Below are 21,577 nucleotides of genomic sequence, written 5' to 3' on the forward strand. Positions count from 1 at the left end.
GTTCCGATTCCAGCCATAGTAGCTGCTGATCACAATCCTCTCTGAGCCTCGAGGGTCTCGTCTGTAACATGGGCATAGTAATTGCCTGCCCTTGGCATCAGGCTCATTGCCATTCTTCCTTTTGGAAGTCCCGACTCTGCATGAAGAGTTAGTTAAGCTTCAGGTAGCAGGTGGACAAGGATAGCTTTTATATACACTTAGGGTAACAAGTATTAATTTGGAGTTTGGGGTGTTTTTGCTCTACAGTCAACTTCTTCCCCAAGTCTCAAACATTTCAGGGGCCCCTCAGCCACTCACAGGCCTGTGGCGCTTTGTCCCTGGTATCTGGTGGGGGTCTGAGCAGGCCTGTGTCTCCTGGTAGTGGGTTCCACTCTGTCTTTGTTAGATAGAAATCTGAGAGTCCAGAGAGTGTTTCCAAATGCAGATCTAATCCTGTACACCGCACCCCACCTCACCCAGGTCTGCTTTGAATCCTTCAGTGCCACTCTAGGGTTCTGGGGGTGAATCCAGACTCCTCCCTCTCCAGGGATGCCAGGCCATGTGGCTCCTGCCCCTGCTCAGCCTTGGTGCACACGTACCTTCATGCAATCTAAACGAGCCCACCTCAGGACATGTACACATATCCTCTCTTCTGCCTTCAGTGCTCCTATCTCCCCTCCTCACCAGTGATCCCACTCATCCTCTGAGTCCCAACTGAAGTGTCACTTTCTGGGAAGCCATTAGTGTCCAGGTTAGAGTCTAGTCTGAACTGTGGCCTGGCCTTGTTGGGTTGATGGCACCACCCTAATATCCTGCTCAGCACCCTCATCTGGCAATCAGGGGTCTTCTTGCTCACCTCAATCCCCTCTGCTAGTGAAAACTAGAGGGAGGGTCTTAGGGCCCACAGTGCTGACTGGAGCTCTGCCTCTGCCCCTCCAGCTGTGGGGGCCTGGCACTCTGTGGGTAGAGAGGTGGGTTGGTGACAAGCCAGTAGGGTCCTGGCCTGGGCACAGTTTTGCTTTGTTTACAACTCCGTACCTACGGGGCTGTCCACCCAGAGGACTGCATACTCTAGAGCACCCTGGGGGCCAGCTGTGCCTTACTGCTTGGTGACATTCAGTGAGAAGCTTGGCGGCTAGATGAAGCCCTGCACTGAGTAGTTGGGCCACCAGACTGCCTCTGCGCCTTGGGACCAGTGGCACAGCTTTTGCTGGTTTGATGTCCACACTTTCCTAAGGTGCATCAATTGGATGAAATGCCTTTCTGGGAACATGGTCCATGATGAGCTGGCAAGTCGCAGGTTGGGTTGAGAAACTACTATATCCCAAGCATGCATTGTCACAAACATTTTTGTGCATTATCTCATTTAATTCTCATAACTCTAAGAGGGTCTGATACTAATTCTCATTTTAGATGAGAAGACAAGTTTCCAATAAAGAAAGGAAAAAGCCTTGTTCGGGGCCATGCCAGCGGACAACAGCCTCCAGGGAGATTTGGGGTACTTCTTAGATTTGAGGAAATGCACGGACTCACTCCTCAGGTGTCCCTGTGGGTGTTCCTGGCTGGGCAGCTGGCTCAAGAATTTTCTTGAGCCACACGTAAAATACAAATGACTGGGACCAGCATCGCGGACAGTAAAAGAGTTTACCGAGATAGCTGTAGGTAAAGAAAGGCAGATGAAAGTATGACGATCCATTGCAAGGGTGTAACCAGCAGCACAGCAGAGAAGGAGCTGGAGGGAAGTTGTATAGGGTTGTGCTAGAGAAGCATATGTGCAGATGAGGTGTGCTGATAAGGTCGTGCTGCTGGGACTTCTAGTGGAACAAGGTATTTGGAAAGAGGATGTCATGCCAGTAGGCTGTCTGTGATTAGCCAGCTCTCAGAACAATTTTTCTCCCCGACCTAGGACCCCTTCCTCATTGTTGCTTACTTATTAGGACTCTGCATCTTTTACTTCCCAGGATCCCATTCCTACACACAGCCTCTCCCTCTTAGCCAGAGAAGCTGTGCAAAGGAAGTACCTTTTCATGGGTAAAGACTCATGGCCCACCCACTCCTGCTGGGCTTGAGAGATTTTTCATTTCTATTGCTCTAAAAGTGTCCCCTTCCCCTACACCCCATCTCTTTCCTGCTTCAGAGCCCTTCTGTGGCCAGCATTGGGGCCAAGGGTCTGGCTTGTTTGTGCTTCTCCTATGGCGGCCTGCTCCACCATTATTCAGACACAGAGAGGCTGTCGTGTTCTCTTGCCATTCCTTTTTACAGAGACTCAGATACATTGAGAAGTGAGCTAATGCTGGGTGCCCAGCTCTAAGGGGAGACTCCAGACAACTCCAATTTCCTGATGATTTTTTTCATTTACCTAATTCCCTCTCCAAGACCTTTGCAGACACTGCTGTACCAAGTGGATTCTGTGTAACTGTCAGAAGTTTCCTCTTCCATGAAGCCTGCCTTGATTACCCCCATCCTCGCTCTGTCAATTTTTAAGCCCGATGTGTGAACAGTTAAGAGACGCTGTGGAGAGAGCTGTGGTCTTCCCACACTGGCTCCTTCTCTTCATTTGGATACATCTCAGTGTAAATGTATCTCTGCCAGATTCTGAATGTATCTGCCCCTGCCCAACCACTCACCCACCATATCCCCCATTTCATTTCCTCTGTGGCATTGACCACTCCCTAAGATGGTTTTGTTCATTTGTTTATTATTTGTCTGCCTTTCCCTCTAGACCAGGGGTGTCCAATCTTCCAGCTTCCCTGGGCCACACTGGAAGAATAGTCTTGAGCCACACATAAAATACACTAACGATAGCTGATGAGATAAAAATAATTGCAAAAAAAAAATCTCATAATGTTTTGAGAAAGTTTTTGAATTTGTGTTGGGCCTCCTTCAAAGCTGTTCTGAGCTGCATGCAGCTTGCAGGCTGCAGGTTAGACAAGTGTGCTCTAGACTATGAGCTTCCCAAGGGCAGGGAAGGTGTCCCGTATTCAGCACTGTGTTCTGGGGGCTTGGAACAGTGCCTGGCACATCACAAGTATTCAGTCATTTCCTGAGTGCTTGAGTCAATGGCCTTTGGGGTGTTTTGACCAGACTGCAGGAGCAACATTTAGGAGCTAGGCTTTGCATGCATTGTTTGGGACAGACTGGGGAGGACCTTGCCACTGGATTCCAGCCAGGAATCCTCAGGGGGCAGGTTCAAGTCTCACGGAACATCAAGTTATGTGGAAGCAACCACCCACAGAACCAGAAGACAAAACCCCTAGGGGAGCGGAACCACAAAGGGTTGTGTTCTAGTGTGGAGGGAGGAGCAGCTGAGCCCGCAACGCCCTAGGCTTTCTGCTGGGACAAGGCTTATAAATAGGAGATAAATAATTTCTAAATGGAGGCAACATCCTCACTGGGGCAAAATATAGCCCTAAATTCTGGGAATTCAAATACTAGGCTCTGTTGACTCCCTGCTGTGGTTAGAGGATCTGGAAGTGGGGAGGTTTCTGGCTCTGGCCCAAGGACAACATTAGTGTAGTCACAAAAATAATCAGAGCTTGGCATTAATTTTGGCTAATGATGCCTCCTTCTCCTGACAAGCCCTTTATGTTTTTTGGTGGTGATTGTTGTTGGCTGCATCCTCCAACTCCCTCAATGAGAGACCATTTGAAAAAGAGATAATTTGTCTCCACGTCGCACAGTTTGTCTGGGCTGATAGTGGGAGGGGAGCATGTGTGGGTGGGCTCAGCTCTGTTAGCCGTGCTAGCTGGAAGAGATTCCATCTTTATTCAGTGCCTGAGCTGAGCTGCATGCTTGCTGACAAGAGGCAGGAGGCCCCTTAGAAATCTTTAGACACTCCCCCTGTGCTGGGCTGGGCACAGGCGGCTCTGCTCAGCAGTTCAGCAAGCAGAAAGCCGGAAGGAGAAATCAGTGTTTCCACGGCTGGTGTCTCCTGTGCTGATGACGGAGGCAGCACTGGGAGGTATGGATCTCCCAGCACCTCTGGACCCAGAAGCCTGAAAACAGGTGGTGCTAGCCACCCCTTCCTAAGCCAATGGGCAGGAAAAAGAATTTCCTGAACAGATCTCTTTGCTGCTTAAATACACTGCTCCAGTGAACAGTCCAGACCAGGAAAGGTTTGGGCGACAGATGGGAAAAATGAAGACCTGCACATGCGGAGCTGGAGCAAGGACTACCCTAGTATTATCTCTGTGACAGGGCAGCTTTCACTCTCACCTGGAAGTCTGACTTGATTTTGCCAGCAAGAGGCAACAACCAAAGGTTCACTTTCTCTCGTCTCAATTATTTTGGGAGGCGATCTACAGGGGTGTGCCAGCCACCTCTCATCCTTGCAGACCTCAGGTGGAATTTGCAGGCAGCCACTATGGTGCAAAATGTAATTCTAGTGTTTTTCCGCAGACGGCTGAGCCAAAGACCTGCCGTGGAAGAGCTGGAGAGAAGAAATATCTTGAAACGTGAGTAGCTGGTGATTCCTCTAGAGGGTTTTCCTCACATGTGCTGAGGCTGTCGCACAAATCCTGAGTTCCCATAACCCAGCCCTTCTCTGCAAGCAGAATGCTCCATGCTCCCAGTAAACCTGAGCCACTGAGGAATTCTGAAAGCAAGCCCCAAAGGAAAGCTGATATATCTAGAAACATTCTTTTTAAAATTAAAAAAAAAAAAAAACTCCTCTCCTTTTAGCATAAAGATGTTCTTATTTTCAGAGTTAGTCAGTCCCATATGTCTAAATGCATTAGGTTTCAAGCAGGGCTTTCCTGGCAGTTTTGGGTGGGGGTTCTTCATGGCTACAGAAATCACAGGTAAAGCATGAACTGAATCATAAATCCCACTACAGGAGGACACGCCCCTTGCCTGATACACTTGGGAGGAATAAAGCAGTCAGCTCAGGGAAACAGTGAAGCCATGGGAAGCTTTCCTGTGGCTCAGGACTTCGTGGTTCCAGGACCCTCTGTCACTCCCAGCCTTGCACCCCTCTTTGCATTTCCTGTTAGGTAGACAATTACAGCATATGCTGAGCATTGGTGTTCATGAGTAATCTCCCTGCTCTAGGACACTATATTCCATCAAATATTCCATAAAGTCAGTGATTTAGGGGTGGCCAAACCTCTTGAAAAAGTGTTTCTCAGATAGTTCTTTATCTATCTGGTCTTTTTCAGTTTTTAAAACATTTTTGACATTTTTGACAGAAAGTATCTTCTAATGGCTTGGATTTTTAAAAATCTTTATGTGAGAAATACTACAGACTTTCTCCTAGTTTCTTATGAACATCTTTTTGTGAAGTTATAATGGTACCAGGCTGACTTTGTCAGAAAACACGGCAGAGCTGTCTGGGTACTGAACTTGAATCGATTCCTCTTTCCTTTCTTTGTCTCAATGCCTTCATTAACTGCCTAAAACGATCCCCTCCTTTATAGATTGTTGAAAGTAACTCTCAGATAAAGACCTTATTTTACTTTTCAACTTAAGATATGGTGACTACTGTTCTATGTTAATTATACCGTCTCTGAGGATTTAAAGAAAAGCTTTTCATTGATAACATGCTTAATTAAGTAGGCAGACAGAAAAGTCAAGCTGTTTCAGTTGCCAAATATTTGAATTTTTAAAAATTAAGTCATTTCTTTATCAAGCTTCTAAGTTACAGATGTAGAAAAAGTAGCAGTCTAGACTTGAGCCAGGCAAGTTCGAGACACAGGAAGCTCCACATTCCGAGTAGCCCACTGTCAGCAACAGGAAGAGAGTACTAGCCCAGACTTTTAACCCGGGAACCATGTCTTCTTTCAGTAGCAGCCTCTTCCTTCCTATTGTGGGCAGCCAGCTCTTCCCACCAGCAAGTGCTTCTAATTGTGTTATTCTTTGGAAATAAATATCAGAGCCTTAGAAATAGAATTATCTTTGGTGAATAGAGACCTAGGAAGTATAAAACTGAAACTGACTCACTTACCTTCAGTCCCCAAAAGGGAAAATGGGTTTTCTCTGCAGTGGCCATGGCAATCCTGCCATAAACACTGTGCCTTCATCAGCGAATGTAGGTTTGTCCTTAGCTCAGAAGGCCTCTCAAGTGTCCTGAGTGGGAGGACTTGATAATTTTACTGCTAGGTTTGTGGTGGGTATTTGGTTTTTCTTTTGTTATGTTGAGAATAGGGTAACTATATATAGCGCAGTATGGAACATCATACTCACAGGCTCTTGATACACAGGACTTCAAGAATTCATAATATATTGCATTTTCTTCTTGTAATCCTTAGAATATGACTTTTGTATTTGCTTCAAGTAGGGAACTCATGACTAATTGCAATAATACCTGAGGAAGACTCAGAACTCTGCCCATGTAAGAATATAACACGGATATAAAATCAGAAGTGACCCCTTTATATGATGATGGTAACTCTTTATATGGCCCAATCTGTGCCAGGCACTGTATTCAGTACTTGGTATATATTTACTCATTTAATCATTGCAACATATTTGTGAGGTTTGCACTTTTTAACAAATGAGTATTGGAAAAAGGATAGCACTAGAGTTCAACCCCAGGTCTGCCTAACTCCACTGTCCATCTTCTTTACTGCATCAGAAGCTGTAATACATTTCTGGATATTTATGGAAGACTCACGTATAACTAACTGTCCAAGCTGCTAGAGCTATTTCCAGAAAATATGGGTATAGCGGTCCTGATTATGGGTCCCTTGCTTTGTATAATGCACAGGATTTTCTGGGTCTGGAAATAAGAGATCCAGAAACATATAACTATAGGGAGCTCAGAGGGAGAAGTCTGTGGGCTTAGGCTAACAGGAAGGACTTCTTGAAGGTGTCCAACAGAGTACCTGGCACAAAGCAGCACTCTGACAGGAACTTTCAAAGATCAGTTCTTCAAAGACCTTGCTGGTGACCTTGGTAGTAATGATGGCATTTTTCAGGATTTTTTTTTTTTTTTTTTTTTTTTAAACAAAGATCTGACTTTGTTTCAATCTTTTCACATGGAGGCTGCACTTGGGAGTTGCCTATGGCCTATTTTTAAGAAATCTGAAAAATTTAGTATCTCTTAAATCCCTCATGGCTGGTCTTATATGTGATACTTTCACAATGTTTTTCTAATTGTATCATCAGCTTTCTGATTATATCTCAAAAGTATGGTTTCTTCTGGTTTATCACTTGTATAAAGAATTAAGCACAAACAGCATTTCATTACCTTTTCTAAAACACCCTAATCCAAGATGATTCTCTTAAAAAAATTATAGAAAAGCACAATATATAAACCAATCCCACAGATGCAGAAATATTTGAAATGCATCTTTTAAATAAAGGCAGATAATGTGAAATTGTGTTAACTGCAAGTGGCAGGATTTCCCTTACCAAAACCTAGCAGTGTTTCTAGGAGTGCTGATTGTTGAAATCTCTTTCCTAGGAATGGAGCTGTGTTCAGGTCAGGGACCTGAGGCTTTATTTGGCAACAGGAAGCACCAGAAATAGGATAGCCATTATCTTGTATCCCAGAGGGAAGATTACATTTTATACTATATCTCAGCACTTTGGTCTATTTTTAGCTTCCAAGTGTAGGTACAAGCACAGCTTGAATGTTAATAGTCACAACTTACCAAGCAAAGCTAATTTTGCTGAGGGACTTGGGCTCCTTTAAATGGCACTTTCATGGACAGTGTTCACACTTCAGCAATGGAGAGTCAGGTAGGTTCATAGGTTAAGATTTGAAATACTGTCTGAACATATAAGCATATGCTGCCCAGGAGCTGAAGAAGGTGTTCCACATTTATGTTGGCTAAAAAGTCTGTACACTCATTAAGAAAAAAAAAGTAGTGGCAGTGCTATTTATATTGAAATGTATACACACATTTATTTACTTAGTCTACTATAGCTATTTTTATTTGGCATCTAGGTGCTAGATGTAAATACACAGATAAAGATATTTGGGGAGAAAGAGAAAATCAGTAAAAGAGACAGACATACACAGAGATGTCTACTTCCTTAAACAGCAGCCATAACTGTGGTTGTTTCTAATGCACAGAGGGCTAAGGAGACCAGGTTGAGATAACAGCAAAGCTTCGCTTAGTACAAGTATTTCTGTATAATGAAACCATGATCTCCTGAGCAGTGATTGACAAAGTGGGAAAAAAAAAACACGGAAATAGTGATGTGGAAAAAAGTCTCAGTATCTTACCTTCAGCTCCCAGAAATATGGATATCTTGAGTACACTTCCCTGCTAAAGGGAAGTTTCAACCTGTTTCTCTTTGTTATTTTTTTCCTATTTTAATCTTTCACAGAAAGGAATGATCAGACAGAGCAGGAAGAAAGAAGAGAAATCAAGCAAAGATTGACAAGAAAGGTACTGTAAGTTTTATTGCCTAAATAATAAAAGGTGAATTAGAGAACAGCTCCTTCTGTAGCAGTTGGGAAGGGAAATCTAGATATTACTCTGTGATCATGAATAATGTTTTCCTGGACAACATGCTATCAGTTAAATTGGGATTTTTGCTCAGCAACAATGAATTAACTCCCTCTGACATTCCCTATGGACGAAGTCCTTCCCTGGATTGTACAATCCAGATGACATTTTTTACTTATGTACAGGTGGAAGCCAGAAGTCCATGGGCATCTTCTTAATTTACAGTGTCTAGGAAAAGCATACCTGGGCATCAGTGTTTCAGTCACTTTTTACACTCACTGCTTTTGTTCACCTCCAATATGTCTAGAAGCTCCTCAGTTGTAGAAAACTTTATTAGACTCAGGATGTGTTATCTGTGACTCAAATAGTTAAAATGTACTATGGCCAATACAGGTAGCAACTCTGTAAATCTTAACCTACTTTTAAAGCCCTGACCGTTTCTAAATTCAAGTGTTCTGGTTTCGCCTTCTTCGTTGTGTTGCTCCATAATAATTCTCTTGAAATTAACAGAATATAATCATTCCTGAGCTTGACATATAATAATTTTATTAGTACTTCAGAAAAGCATATATAATTGTACCTGAAGCCATTGGTGCCATAAAATCTAATTCACGAACCATTCCTTGAGCAGGTGCTATGTACTATTGGGGGTGTGACTCCTTCTGATAAAATATGTTGGAGGAACATATTTAACATATTTTAAGTCACATTCTTTGACTTAAGAGTACAGTATATAATTTAAGCCCTTCACATTAGAGATTGCTTGTATTCAGGTTACATTTCACAGTTGCAGAGTTTTATGTTTTTTAGAAAGCTGCTGTTTGTTCAGAGTACTTCAAAAAATCTAGTTTGGCATGTGATAGTTAACTATGATAATCTTTTATTTTAGCTTAATCAGAGACCCACCGTTGATGAATTAAGAGACAGAAAAATTCTGATACGATTCAGTGATTATGTGGAAGTAGCAAAAGCGCAGGACTATGACAGGAGGGCAGACAAACCCTGGACAAGACTGTCAGCAGCAGATAAGGTACATAACTGTCTGTGCTGGTGGGGGTTGTTGCATGTTATTGTAAGGGCAAAATATGTCATGCCAGGGAGTTTATTCTTAGACAAAGGGAGCCTTCAACTATTTAAATGAGTATACCTGCAATCAATATTGGTTTCACAAAGATAATTCAGGGTCAGATTGAGCAGTGGCTCTCAGCTAGAAGACAGTTTTGCCACTAGGGACATTTGGCAATGTCTAGAGACATTTTTGATTGGGGGTGTTACTGGCAGAGGCCAGGGATGCTGCTAAGCATCTCAAAATGCACATGACAGCCCCTTCAACAGAGGATTATCTAGTCCCAAATGTCAAAACTGTGGAAATTGAGAAACCTTGGTATGAGGCATAAATCAAAGGTGGGCAAAGCTGTCATAAAAGAGATCAACTGGCAAGTTTAAACAAAATGAGCTACAGTGGGGGACAAAGAGGTATTCAAGGAAAGCCTCTACAGTATAGAAGAGGTTCTAGACTCTCTCCTGGACTTGCACAGTTAGAGATATCTCTGAGAACCTCCTGATGAGTCTGAACTGAACCGTTAGAGAGGCAGGAAGAACACAAGGAGGCAGTAGGTCATAGAGGCTCTGCACTAAAATAGAAGGTATGACATTTGCTGAGCACAGAGAGGGTAAGTTCTTGTCTGTGATCAAACAAACAGTACTGATTGGCAAGATTTAAGCCCAAGAGTGTCTATAGGGTCTGTCACACCTTCTTACTTCTAGTGATTTTCAGAAGCCGTAAAGCCTTTAGGAAGAGAAAAATTATACACTCAGCCAAGGAATTAGCTAATTGTTCTTCACTCTTTATATGCTGAGTATACGAGCTTATAAATATACATAGATATTGCATCAACTTGAAGAAATGCAAACATGTTGGAATAACTTGCCTGGTTATTTGTGAGTGATGTACTCAAGAGGATCACAATGATAAGGGGAGAAGAAAAGTATCTTTGGTAGTCTGCAGATGTGTTTGTTTGAATGCATGAGAATAATATATCCCTAAAGACTTTCCTTGTCCTACAGGCTATGTTTGATGTTTTAGTCTCATCAGGTGCCTCGAGTGTTTATCATCTGAGAAAGAAGTACATGATCAAGTGGGCCCGGGGAAGTAAAAATATTAATGTATGCTGAAGTCAGAATGCCTTCTTTCTAGATTATCTCTGATTAAAAAACTCCAAGTTCACCAGAAGCTGAAGTTTACTCATTATCTTGGTGTTCCTGTTTCATTAATACCCTAACCATGTGCTTGGTCTGTTTAGTTATGGAGTGGGTGGAGTTGGGGGAGGGTTGTCTTCCCACTACAGTCCAGCAAATGAATTCATGAAAGATGTACATAATACTAGTCCTAGCCAGAGCAATCGAGCAACAGAAAGAAAAGGCATCCAAACTGGAAAAGAGGAAGTCAAGTTATCCCTCTTTACAGACAATTCGATAGTATTCCTAGAGAAACCTAAAGACTCCACCAAAAAAACTTAGATCTGATAAATTCACTAAAGTTGTAGGATACAAAACCATATAAAAATTAGTAGCATTTCTATAAACTAAGAAAGAAATCAAGTAGGCAATCTTATTTAAAATAGGTACCAAAAATCCTGGAAATGGATTTAACCAAGGAGGTGAAAGACTTCTGCAAGGAAAACTACAAAACAATGATGAAAGAAATCGAAGAGACCACAAAGAAAGATATCTCATGCTTATGGATAGAAAGAACTAATACCACTAAAATGACCATACTGCCCAAAGCAATCTACAGATCCAGTGAAATCCCTATCAAAATACCAGTATCATTTTTCACAGAAATAGAAAAAGCAATCCTAAAATTCACGTGAAACCAAAAAAGAACTTGAATAGCCAAACCAATCCTTAGCAAAAAGAACAAAGTTGAAGGCATCACACTAACTTTAAAATATAAGGCTATACTACCAGCATAGTATTGGCATAAAAGACACATAGACCAATGGAACAGAATAGGAGACCCAGAAAAAAAATTCACATATTCACAGCCAACTGATTTTTGACAAAGGTGCCAAGAAAATAAACTGGGGGAAGGACATGCTTCAATAAATGATGCTGGGAAAATTGGATATCCATATGGCAAAAGAATGAAACTGGACTCCTATTTCTTACCATATACAAAAATCAACTTGAAGAATAAAGACAAATGTAAGACCCAAAACTATAAAACCACTAAAAGTAAACAGAGAAGAAACGCTCTAGGACATTGGTCTAGGCAAACATTTTATGGCTAAGACCTCAGAAGATAACAACAAAAACAAATGAGACTATATTAAACTATAAAGCTTCTACACAACAACAACAACAAAATCAGAGTAGAGAGACAACAGGGAATAGGACAAAATATTAATATCTACAGACTATTCATCCAACAAGGGACTAATATCCAGAACATACAAGGAACTCGAGTAAATAAACAAAACCCATTAGAAAGTGGACAAAGGCCTGTAATCCCAGCACTTTGGGAGGCCGAGGCGGGTGGATCACGAGGTCAAGAGATCGAGACCATCCCGGTCAACATGGTGAAACCCCGTCTCTACTAAAAATACAAAAAATTAGCTGGGCATGGTGGCGCGTGCCTGTAATCCCAGCTACTCAGGAGGCTGAGGCAGGAGAATTGCCTGAACCCGGGAGGCGGAGGTTGCAGTGAGCCAAGATTGTGACATTGCACTCCAGCCTGGGTAACAAGAGCGAAACTCTGTCTCAAAAAGAAAAAAAAAAAAAAAAAAGAAAGTGGACAAAGGACATGAACAGACATTTCTCAAAAGAAGACATATAAATCACTAACAGGTATTTGAAAAATGCTCAACATCATTAATCAATAGGGAAATGCAAATCAAAACCACAGTGAGATATCATCTTATTCCAGTTAGAATAGTTATTATTAGAAAGATAAAACCATGCTGGAAAGGATTAAGAGAAAAGTCAACTTTTATATACTGTTGATGGGAATGTAAATTAATGCAGCTATCATGGTAAATTAATGCAGCTATCATGGTAAATTAATGCAGCTATCATGGAAAACAGTATGGAGACTCCTCCAAATATTTTAAAAAACTATATGATCCAAAAATGCCCCGTCTGGGTATATATCCAAAGGAAATCAAATCACTACATTGAACAGACATCTGCATTCCCCTGTTCACTGCAGCATTATTAACAACAGCCAAGATACTAAATAATCTAAGTATCCAATAGATGAAGAAAATGTAGTGTGTGTGTGTATATATATATATACACACACATATATGTAAACATGTGTGTATATATACACACATGTGTAAACATATGTGTATATACACACACGAAATGAAATAGTCCACCTTAAGAAAAGTCATTTTTGACAACGTATGGAACTGGATGTTAGCATGTTAAATGAAATAAGCCAGGCACAGAAAAATAAATATCACATTTTCATTCATGTGGGATAAAAAAAAGTTGATGTCATGGACGTAGACAGTAGAATGATAGATACCAAAGGCTGGGAAGGGTGGCAGGGTTTGGGGAGAGAAAGAGAGGTTCGTTAATGGGTAGTAACATACAGTTAGATAGAAGGAATAAGTTCTAATGTTCTATAGCAGAGTAGGGTGACTGTAGTTAACAACAATGTTGTGTATAATCCAAAACAGCTAGAAGAGAGGACTTGAAATGTTCCCAACACATAGAAATGATAAATACTTGAGGTGATGGACATCCTGAATACTTGATCATCACAGTCTATGCACATAACAAAATATCACATGTACTCTGTATATATGTACAAATATTATGTATCAATAAAATTTTTTACAGAGACTTCCAGAATATTAGCTACATACTAGCTTGGTATGACTATAAAAATGAGTACGGTAGTCTTAGTGCTGAACCAAAAGTTTTTTTTTTCCTGTATATTACATAATAATAGAGTCAAGTATTAGGAATGGTTAATTTGTAAACATTATGCTATTTTCCTGTTGATTTTGTAATATCCTGAAAAGCAATGTCTTGTTTTTACATTTTAGGCAGCAATTCGTAAAGAATTAAATGAGTACAAAAGTAATGAAATGGAGGTACATGCATCAAGCAAGCACTTGACAAGGTCAGATTCTGTATGAATTTCATGGTACTTACAATATTTTTGAAACACACACCCCAGAAAGTATGTATCCAGCTAAACAAATTCAGCATTTCTCCAAAGAACTGTATTGAACAAACAGAATGTACCTCAACTAAAAATGCTGCCAGTTCCCATTACTTCTTACAGGACTTGGTGAAAAGTGGTATGTATGGTAACAGTAGTGGTTTATTTAAGCAGTTAATGCATATTTAACAAAATAAGCCTCAAGGCAATGAAAGTAATTTTTCTATGTATTTAATTCCCCTCTAATATTCAGAATTCCTCCAACTTTTAGAACTCACCTACCTATCGATTGCTGTGAAATTAGTCACTCCCCACCTTCACATTTACTTTCTCTTATCTTAAATTATTAGTCACATCTTTAACACAATGTTCTCCTAAAGCTGAGTATTTGTTTCCTCAGCAAATATTTGAGTATATGCCGAGAATGCAATAGTGAATATGATAAAGGAGGCTCCCATCGTCATGGAGTTTATATTCTATTGGGAATATATTGGCTGATTCTTCCATAATCAAGACTTTTCCCATTAAGATGAATATATTCTCTGTCTATGCTACCATATGCAAGGGATGACACTTGGCTTCTTGGTGATAACAAAGTTGGGAAAAGATTTAGCTCTTGACTTACTGAACTGCATATTCTTTCAGTATTTCCCCCACTTCTTTTCCATGGCCATGACCAGTAGTAATTATGTGAAGTTCTCAAACATCTCTGGTTCTAAAGCGGGTGACTCTGGCACAACAAGCTTTCAACTGTAGCAGTTGCTTTGTCCTCTCTCCTTTTATCTGAACATGCTCAAGGCCCACATACAAAGAGAAAGGAAATCATGCATACAGATACTGCCTTAAACCAAAATAATAGTTTTCTGTTTGTTACAAAGTGGCCATTACAATTGTTATTAGAAATATTTACTCTGTAAGCTTAATATGGCTATAGAACAGAAACTAAGTACAATGGAATTCCATCTTAACCAATGGTTTTAGGGTGAATATATCAAGGAGGAAGGGAAAGTTGGATGAATAGGAGAAATATGCAAATTGTTTTTTAAGGTTCCCTCTCATGACTAACATACTTTTGGGGAGGAATAGGCAATTTTATTTTGTTTTGAATGGGTCATATGAATGTAAATCATGCACAATTACTTTTAATGTTTATTCTGTCTTAAACAATATGACTACATATTCTATATATTGTAATTTCAATTTCATACATTTTCCCATTATACATTATTAAAATAAATGTTTACTAAAGATGATTATCTTCTGTCCTAAGTTGATAGCTTTCTTAAGTGACAAAATTTTAAAGAATGACTTTAATACTTGAACATAATTATAAGATCTTTATACATTTTAGCACTTCATATCAATTTGAGTCAGAAGAGTATTTTTAGTTATGAGATTTTCTTACATGTATTAAAATTATGAATATATTACTCTACAAAAAGCCATAACTCTACTATAATTTCCAATAATATATTAACAAATTCATTATTTCTACTGATTTAGCAAAGCCCTGGCCTTTCTGTGTACTTAACCAACAGTTTTCAAACTAAGTTCTAGGTAGTCCTAAGAATATGTTTTGGGGTATAATGGGGCCTAAGAGTGGGCACCCTCTGAGACTCTACCCTATTTTAACCAAAGTAGCTCCATCCTCAAGTTTTACATATGGGACTTCTTCTGAGAAGCTTTTTAATAGCAGCTAATTTATTTGTAGGAGGTTTTTGGCTATTTTAACTGTTAGAAATATATAACCTTAATTTCTTTGTCTTTTTTATAATCTCTAGATTCCATAGGCCATAGAGATTTTCTTCTGAGAAGAATTTGTGTTTAATTTTTTGATACCAACACTGAACATTCATCAGGGAACTTTCCTGAAGTTCAGCTCAAGACTACCTGCTGTGTTTGTGAGAAGAGCAGGATCACACACACAGGTGCAATCTTGGCCACACTCACCTGCAAGAGGAGTAACCAGAGGACACACTTCCTTCCTTCTTTGGTGTCTGAGGAGTGTGAACTGTTGGGGTCAGTTAAGACCCAACATAACTCTATCAGAAGAAAACTGTTGTTTGCCTTTCAACCTTGTTTTACAGTTCTGCAGTGTAATGGAGGACGGGCAACGTGCATGTGCAGGCTCACCACTCCCAGGCCTCTGACATGAGGGACATGTGACAGTGTCATTCAGTATTATGTTCAAAAGACATTTTTATCCTGATCACAATTAATTTGAAAACTCTTTAATTTCATGTTATACAAAATGATTTCCTGTATTATACTTTTCCTTTTTTATATAATGTCTAACAAAATATACAGCTGCAACATTTTGATTCCTGTTAATTTTGTTCTTTAATTAAATGACTACTTATTGCAGGAAATTAACCCAGGCTTTACATTTTCTTGGGGTTGGGATGAGTGGTACTTTAGAACAGGGATCTGTGAAACAAGTCAGTTTTTACTTTTGAACTATCAGAATCCAGACACATGAATGAGAATTCCAGCTTTCTACGTGCTTTGTAAATTTTATGTATGTGGTTTGTGCCTTAGAAAATCAAATTATCTTTTTCAAGTTAAATGTCTGTATCAGTGAGTATTGAAGAGTGCATTTAACTAAGAAATAAGCAATAATTTGTTGAAAAATTCTATCAGAACGAAAAGTATGCCCCCTTTAAGAGTATTTTTAAGCTCGCCTCTGCAAACATTGTTAAAAACATTGTTAAAAGAGACAAAGTTTTAGATGAAGTAGAGACTATAAAGAAAGGAAATTTACCCCAGCACAAAGGTGCAAATCTTGGCACAAAGGGGGAAACAAGCTAAATAACAATAAATGTTCCCTGAAAAATATTTTTAATTGGTTTTCAAATAAGTGTCCTTACAGAGATGAGCCTTCCCTCCTTCCCTCCTGGTACACTGGTGAGGCATGGCAGGAAGCACAGTAACTTGGAACATGACTTTCAGAGTTTGCAGAACTTGTGCACAAATCCAAGCTCTGTGCTACTTCAGCAACTTATTTTCTCTACAGGATAATCATATCTCTCTCACACAACATTGCTGTATTATCTAAATAAGATAAAGAAGCTAAAGTGCTGGCACAGTGCTCAGGACATTCTGGGAATCCAATAAATGTTAGCTACTGGTATGGCTGCCAGGTAGCACCTGAAGCAACTGAGTGTCCGCTATGACTTCTTACCACATATGCTACCTCACTGTTTTCCACCATCTTTCCTTCTCTACTACAAGATTGCTACTGGGTCAGATGCCCTGAGAAACTGCTTAGTCTTTATGGTAGTAGCACTTTGTCCAAAGTGACTTATGATCTGTCCTAGAGACTAGCAAAATACACTATATTAGTTGAATTATAGGTTTTTTTTAAAAAAATAAATTACTGTTATGGTAGAAAAATTCCAGCTCTGCCTCTTAGTTGCTCTGTAACGTCTGTGAATCAGTTGACTTCACTGAGTCTCAATTTGTCTGTGAAATGTATCTAAATCCTTTTAAATTAGAAGAAGTCAGTTAAATTTAAATGATTTAAAATATGTATATACATACATTATATATTTTCTGTTATTCATAACCCATTATTTGTAGCCAACCAATTACCAAAAACTTTACCTTTCTATTTTAAGCTATATATTACAAGCTCCTATTTTATATTCAATTTAAAATATTAATGGGAGCCCAAATTATGTAAAACTAAGATTTCAATTTCCCTCACATAGAAATATTAATATACTTACTATGAAACAAAGAAAGGGAAAAGGTGCTACTGTTTAGAAATCACCCTGGCTCCCAAAGTACAAAAGATCAGTACTGCTTACAAAAGAAACAGGCAACACGTATGGTTAACAATGACCTGGTTAAATGGGGCACATAATTAGTTTTTTGCCCAAGTCCCATAACTAGTGGATAATAAAACTAAAAAAGTAAAAGTGCAGGATAACCAAAGGAGGGTTTGGACTGGTTCAGACTCAAAGGTTCTAAGATATCCTAAAACCAGCAGACATTTTCCTTTTAATCTAAATGTGTGGCAATAGTATCTAACTTCTACCATTGTGTTTTTATTATGCACAAACTATTACTCTAAACTGTACTTACGTATTTCATGTTTTTATCAGATATTATAAGGGTTAAGAGATAAACTAAAAGTGTGAATCAAGTATATTTACTCTCCACCCACATCACATCTCAACTATCAAGTTAGTTGGAGGAACAAAATTAAAAAGCAATTCACAAATCATATGGCACTGATGATATATATGTATATGTACATGCATTTGCATATGTTTATAATTGAAGAGAAAGTTTATATACTTAGCCTACAGATTTAAAAAAACCATGTCTTATTAAATAACCAACTATATATGAATTATCAGAATTCTTCATTACTAGTATTCAATAATGAAGTTTTTATACAATAAATTTACAATCATTTGCTATTTTCGGAAAAAAATATTAAAGCAACCATGAATATTTAAATCATAAGTTCTGTTTTTAAGGAGTTCAAAACATTTTTACAAGCTTCTTGGTAATTTTGTGAGAGGAAATTATTTTCTAGACACATCCATTAACTTTTTTAAGCTAATGTAATAGAGGAAATACTACATTATATGACTTTGTAAAAAGTATATCTAAAAGAATTTAAAGAGGGCTGGTCATGGTGGCTCAGGCCTGTAATCCTAGCACTTTGGGAGACCGAGGTGAGTGGATAACTTGAGTCCAGGAGTTCAAGACCAGCCTGGGCAACATAGCGAAACCCTTCTCTACAAAACAGACAAAAAATTAGCTAGATGTGGTAGTATGCACTGGTAGTCCCAGCTACTAGGGAGGCTGAGGTGGCAGGATCGCCTGAGCCCAGGAGGTTAAGGCTGTAGTGAGCTGTGATTGCACTGCATTCCAACCTAACAGAGCAAGACCCTGTCTCAAAAAAATATAAAAGTAAAAATAAATTTAAAGAGACTTTGAAATCACATCACCTAAGTAATTTTTTGACAATTGAAATGGCAGGGGATTGTGGGGGAAGAATCTAACATCAAGACATCCACCTTGTGGAAAGATATGGTAATTACAGGGCTAAGTTTTATTATACATTGGAAGTAAATGCAAAGTTTGTTTTTAGCTATGTATCTCTAATTCTTCAACAACAAATTCAAGGTCAGAAATGCAAAATCCTAGCTGTACTATTAAAACTACTATTATTATATGCTTCCAATACCAATTGGCCTAGTTTTTTTCAGAGACCTTTTTCTCCATTTTTCATATGAAAACATCTCAGAAGATATTCATAAGCAAATGAACATATGAAACTGAATATATGAAAAATATTTTCAAAAAGTAGATTCCTATAAATCCCATTTGCTTATTTCTCTGCAAATTTATTTATAGTGATGATACCAGGAACATACCACTAGTTTATATTCAAACAAAAAATGTTAGAATGAACAATGGAGAAAGAACCGGTTAGCAGTTTCATAGTTCTATGAAAACAGATAATTATTTTTAAAGTAATAAAAATTTTTTAAAAATCCTTTTCAAAGTTTCTAATCTCAACTATAAATGGAGAAATTCCAAAAATTCAATTTTCTTGATAATAAGCAATGGGAAGGAAGAAATCTGGATATATGGTATATATGGCAACAATTTAATGTTTCAAGTTACAAACATGTTATATATGTGTATTCCCTTCTAAATGCAGTTTATTATCCCTTCTCAAAAATACGTACACTGAATATATTACTACAATTCAGGTGTGTTCCCTAAAAGACTGGTCTACACCACTAGTCCATTCCCTGCTTTCCAGCTAGCCTGCTTCTTAATAATTATAATGGTGACACCTGATGTGGCAGAAAACACAATCTCTGGAACCACCTATCATCTTGCTTCAGTTTTTACATTCCAAGTTACATTTGTTTGTTGATATTATTTGCTGGTATGTTACTTTGCTCAAAATTCAACTTATTTATTCATAGCATATATGATTCCTTCCATACTTACCTAAGTTTTAAGTAGATAAGAAACTTATACACTAACTGTATCTGGTTTAACTGTTAGTTAAATAGGTGATGATGACAGAATGGCTAAAGAACTAACTCTAGCAACTGTGAAGCTCCACACTAGGCACTGAGCTCAGAGTTGGCAAAATTTGTCACTATAAAATACAAATTTCATATGGAATTAAATGCTACATGAAGACTACTCCATCCATTATTCATTTAAAAGATATGCTGGCCTTTTAAGTTTGTGTTGGCTATCCATAATACTACAATTTGGTGGCAATAAGATCACTATAGTAATGGCTGTAGAGTTTAGTAGTTAGGTTTCTGCCTCGCTATACTAATGTAAAATTTCTTCTCTTCCATGTCCTTTTCCATGTGTACTTCTGGACAGTTACCACCTTACAAGCTCTATTTGGTTGAGGACACATGGTAAACCAGGGTGTTAGATTACAATCCAGGTAAGAAATTTAAGTCAATAGCTACAATGATCATTTACTTTTAATATGTTTAAAATAGATCAAGAATTTTAGCTTTATATTAATTAATATACTCAGCCTCTGCTATGCAAAATTGATTTAAATATTTCTGTGAAACAGTAAGATAAACTAAGGAAAAATGTTATAATAAAGAACAGAGTTCTGATCTATAAGATTTCCTTTCTGAACTTGAAGTCTATAAACTACAGCCCACAGACCAAATCTAGCCAGTCCCCAGCCCCTTTTTGTTAGTGGCCAGTAAGCTAAGAATGATTTTTATATATTTAAATAGTTACAATTAAAATGATTATAAAATGGACTGACATGATATTCTGAAATTTGCCTTCTGGCCCACAAAGCCTAAAACATTTACTGTATAGCCTTTCAGGACAAACTTTGCTGGATCCTGCTCTGAACTTAAAAAATTTAAACATATAAGAACATCTTAGAAATAAGTTACATAGAAGTCAAACAGCTAAATTATGTTTTTAAACAAGGTTAAAATCTTTTAACTTCAAATCTATTCCAAATTTCAACACTCATTATAAATCCAATTGTCTCTGCATCTGACTTGTACAAAATGTACATCAAATTAGGTAAACAATCAAGCTTCATCAGTATTATTAAAGGCAAGTGTTTCATTAGTGTGACTTCTATTCTTCCAAGTTCCTTTTAAACTTGTTGCTATCACAGCATAAGCTAAAAGTATATTATCTAAAGTTCAAGATGGTACAACATATTGCTCTCACTCAACACATCTGTATCCCTAAATAAAATGTTGTTCTCCTGTAGATGTTAACTCAGGATATTTTCATGGCCATTTATTTTAAATAGAAAAATGAAAGCTAACCATTACAAATACATTCTTTTAACAAAGAAGTCTATGTATATTTGATTTGCCTACACAATTGCTCCAAGGGTTCAATGAAATGGAAATCTGTATGATTCTGCATGACTTTAAAACCATATATATCCTCATTTTTAAAGCACATAAGTAGGGAGTTCATCTCTGTTTTGAGGTGGGCGTTCTGGTGAAAACTGAAAAACCTACTAGACATATTCTTAAAGAGCTGTAACACCATGGAAGGGTTCATTTATATTCATTTCTGTATCTAGACCTGAGCATAGTGCATATCATATAAAGATATTCAAATGGCTGGTTAATACTTCCTTATCAATTACAATGAAAATGCTGACACCATATAGGACTTGAAAATTTTAGGAGACACATTAGTTCTCTTTGAACTTAGTAAATTCCTACCTAGAACTGCCATATTCATTAGTTTGTTCATTACATTGTTGTAAGCCTACATTTTCAGACACACTTTTAGGTTCTGTAAATTGTGATGAATAAGACATATAAAATTCCTACCCCCACAGAATTTACAGGACTGGAGTTTGTGGAGGGGAGGCAGAAATAAAGAAATTTCAGATAATAAAAACTGCTACAGGGTAGACAGAAACAGTAACATTAATTGGATGGTGAGGGAAGTGCTCTCTAAAGAATTACCACTTAAATGGAGACTTGAAGAACAGCAAGAGTTCCCAGGAAAATGGAATCTC

General features: G+C 38.4%; 1 protein-coding gene and 1 non-coding gene across 7 annotated transcripts in view; one reads left to right on the forward strand and one right to left on the reverse strand.

Annotated features, from left to right (window-relative positions):
* Positions 1-15,927, forward strand: part of PHACTR3 (phosphatase and actin regulator 3) — a 281,105-nt gene extending 265,178 nt beyond the window's left edge. For all 6 annotated transcript variants that reach the window (XM_064382564.1, XM_064382563.1, XM_064382567.1 and 3 more), the window contains 5 exons: positions 4,378-4,433; positions 8,254-8,315; positions 9,265-9,405; positions 13,436-13,512; positions 15,336-15,927. In XM_064382564.1, the coding sequence (XP_064238634.1) occupies positions 4,378-4,433; positions 8,254-8,315; positions 9,265-9,405; positions 13,436-13,512; positions 15,336-15,351 (352 nt within the window). In that variant the 3' untranslated portion in view covers positions 15,352-15,927. The remainder of the gene's footprint in view (positions 1-4,377; positions 4,434-8,253; positions 8,316-9,264; positions 9,406-13,435; positions 13,513-15,335) is intronic.
* Positions 15,928-21,033: 5,106 nt separating this feature from the next.
* LOC135277104 (U7 small nuclear RNA) lies at positions 21,034-21,095 on the reverse strand. Its single transcript, XR_010344705.1, has one exon. It is a non-coding gene; the product is annotated as a U7 small nuclear RNA (small nuclear RNA).
* Positions 21,096-21,577: the final 482 nt, after the last annotated feature.

Source organism: Aotus nancymaae, unplaced genomic scaffold (assembly GCF_030222135.1).
Source record: "Aotus nancymaae isolate 86718 unplaced genomic scaffold, 86718_ANA_hifiasm-v0.15.2.pri h1tg000029l, whole genome shotgun sequence".
Lineage (NCBI taxonomy): Eukaryota > Metazoa > Chordata > Mammalia > Primates > Aotidae > Aotus > Aotus nancymaae.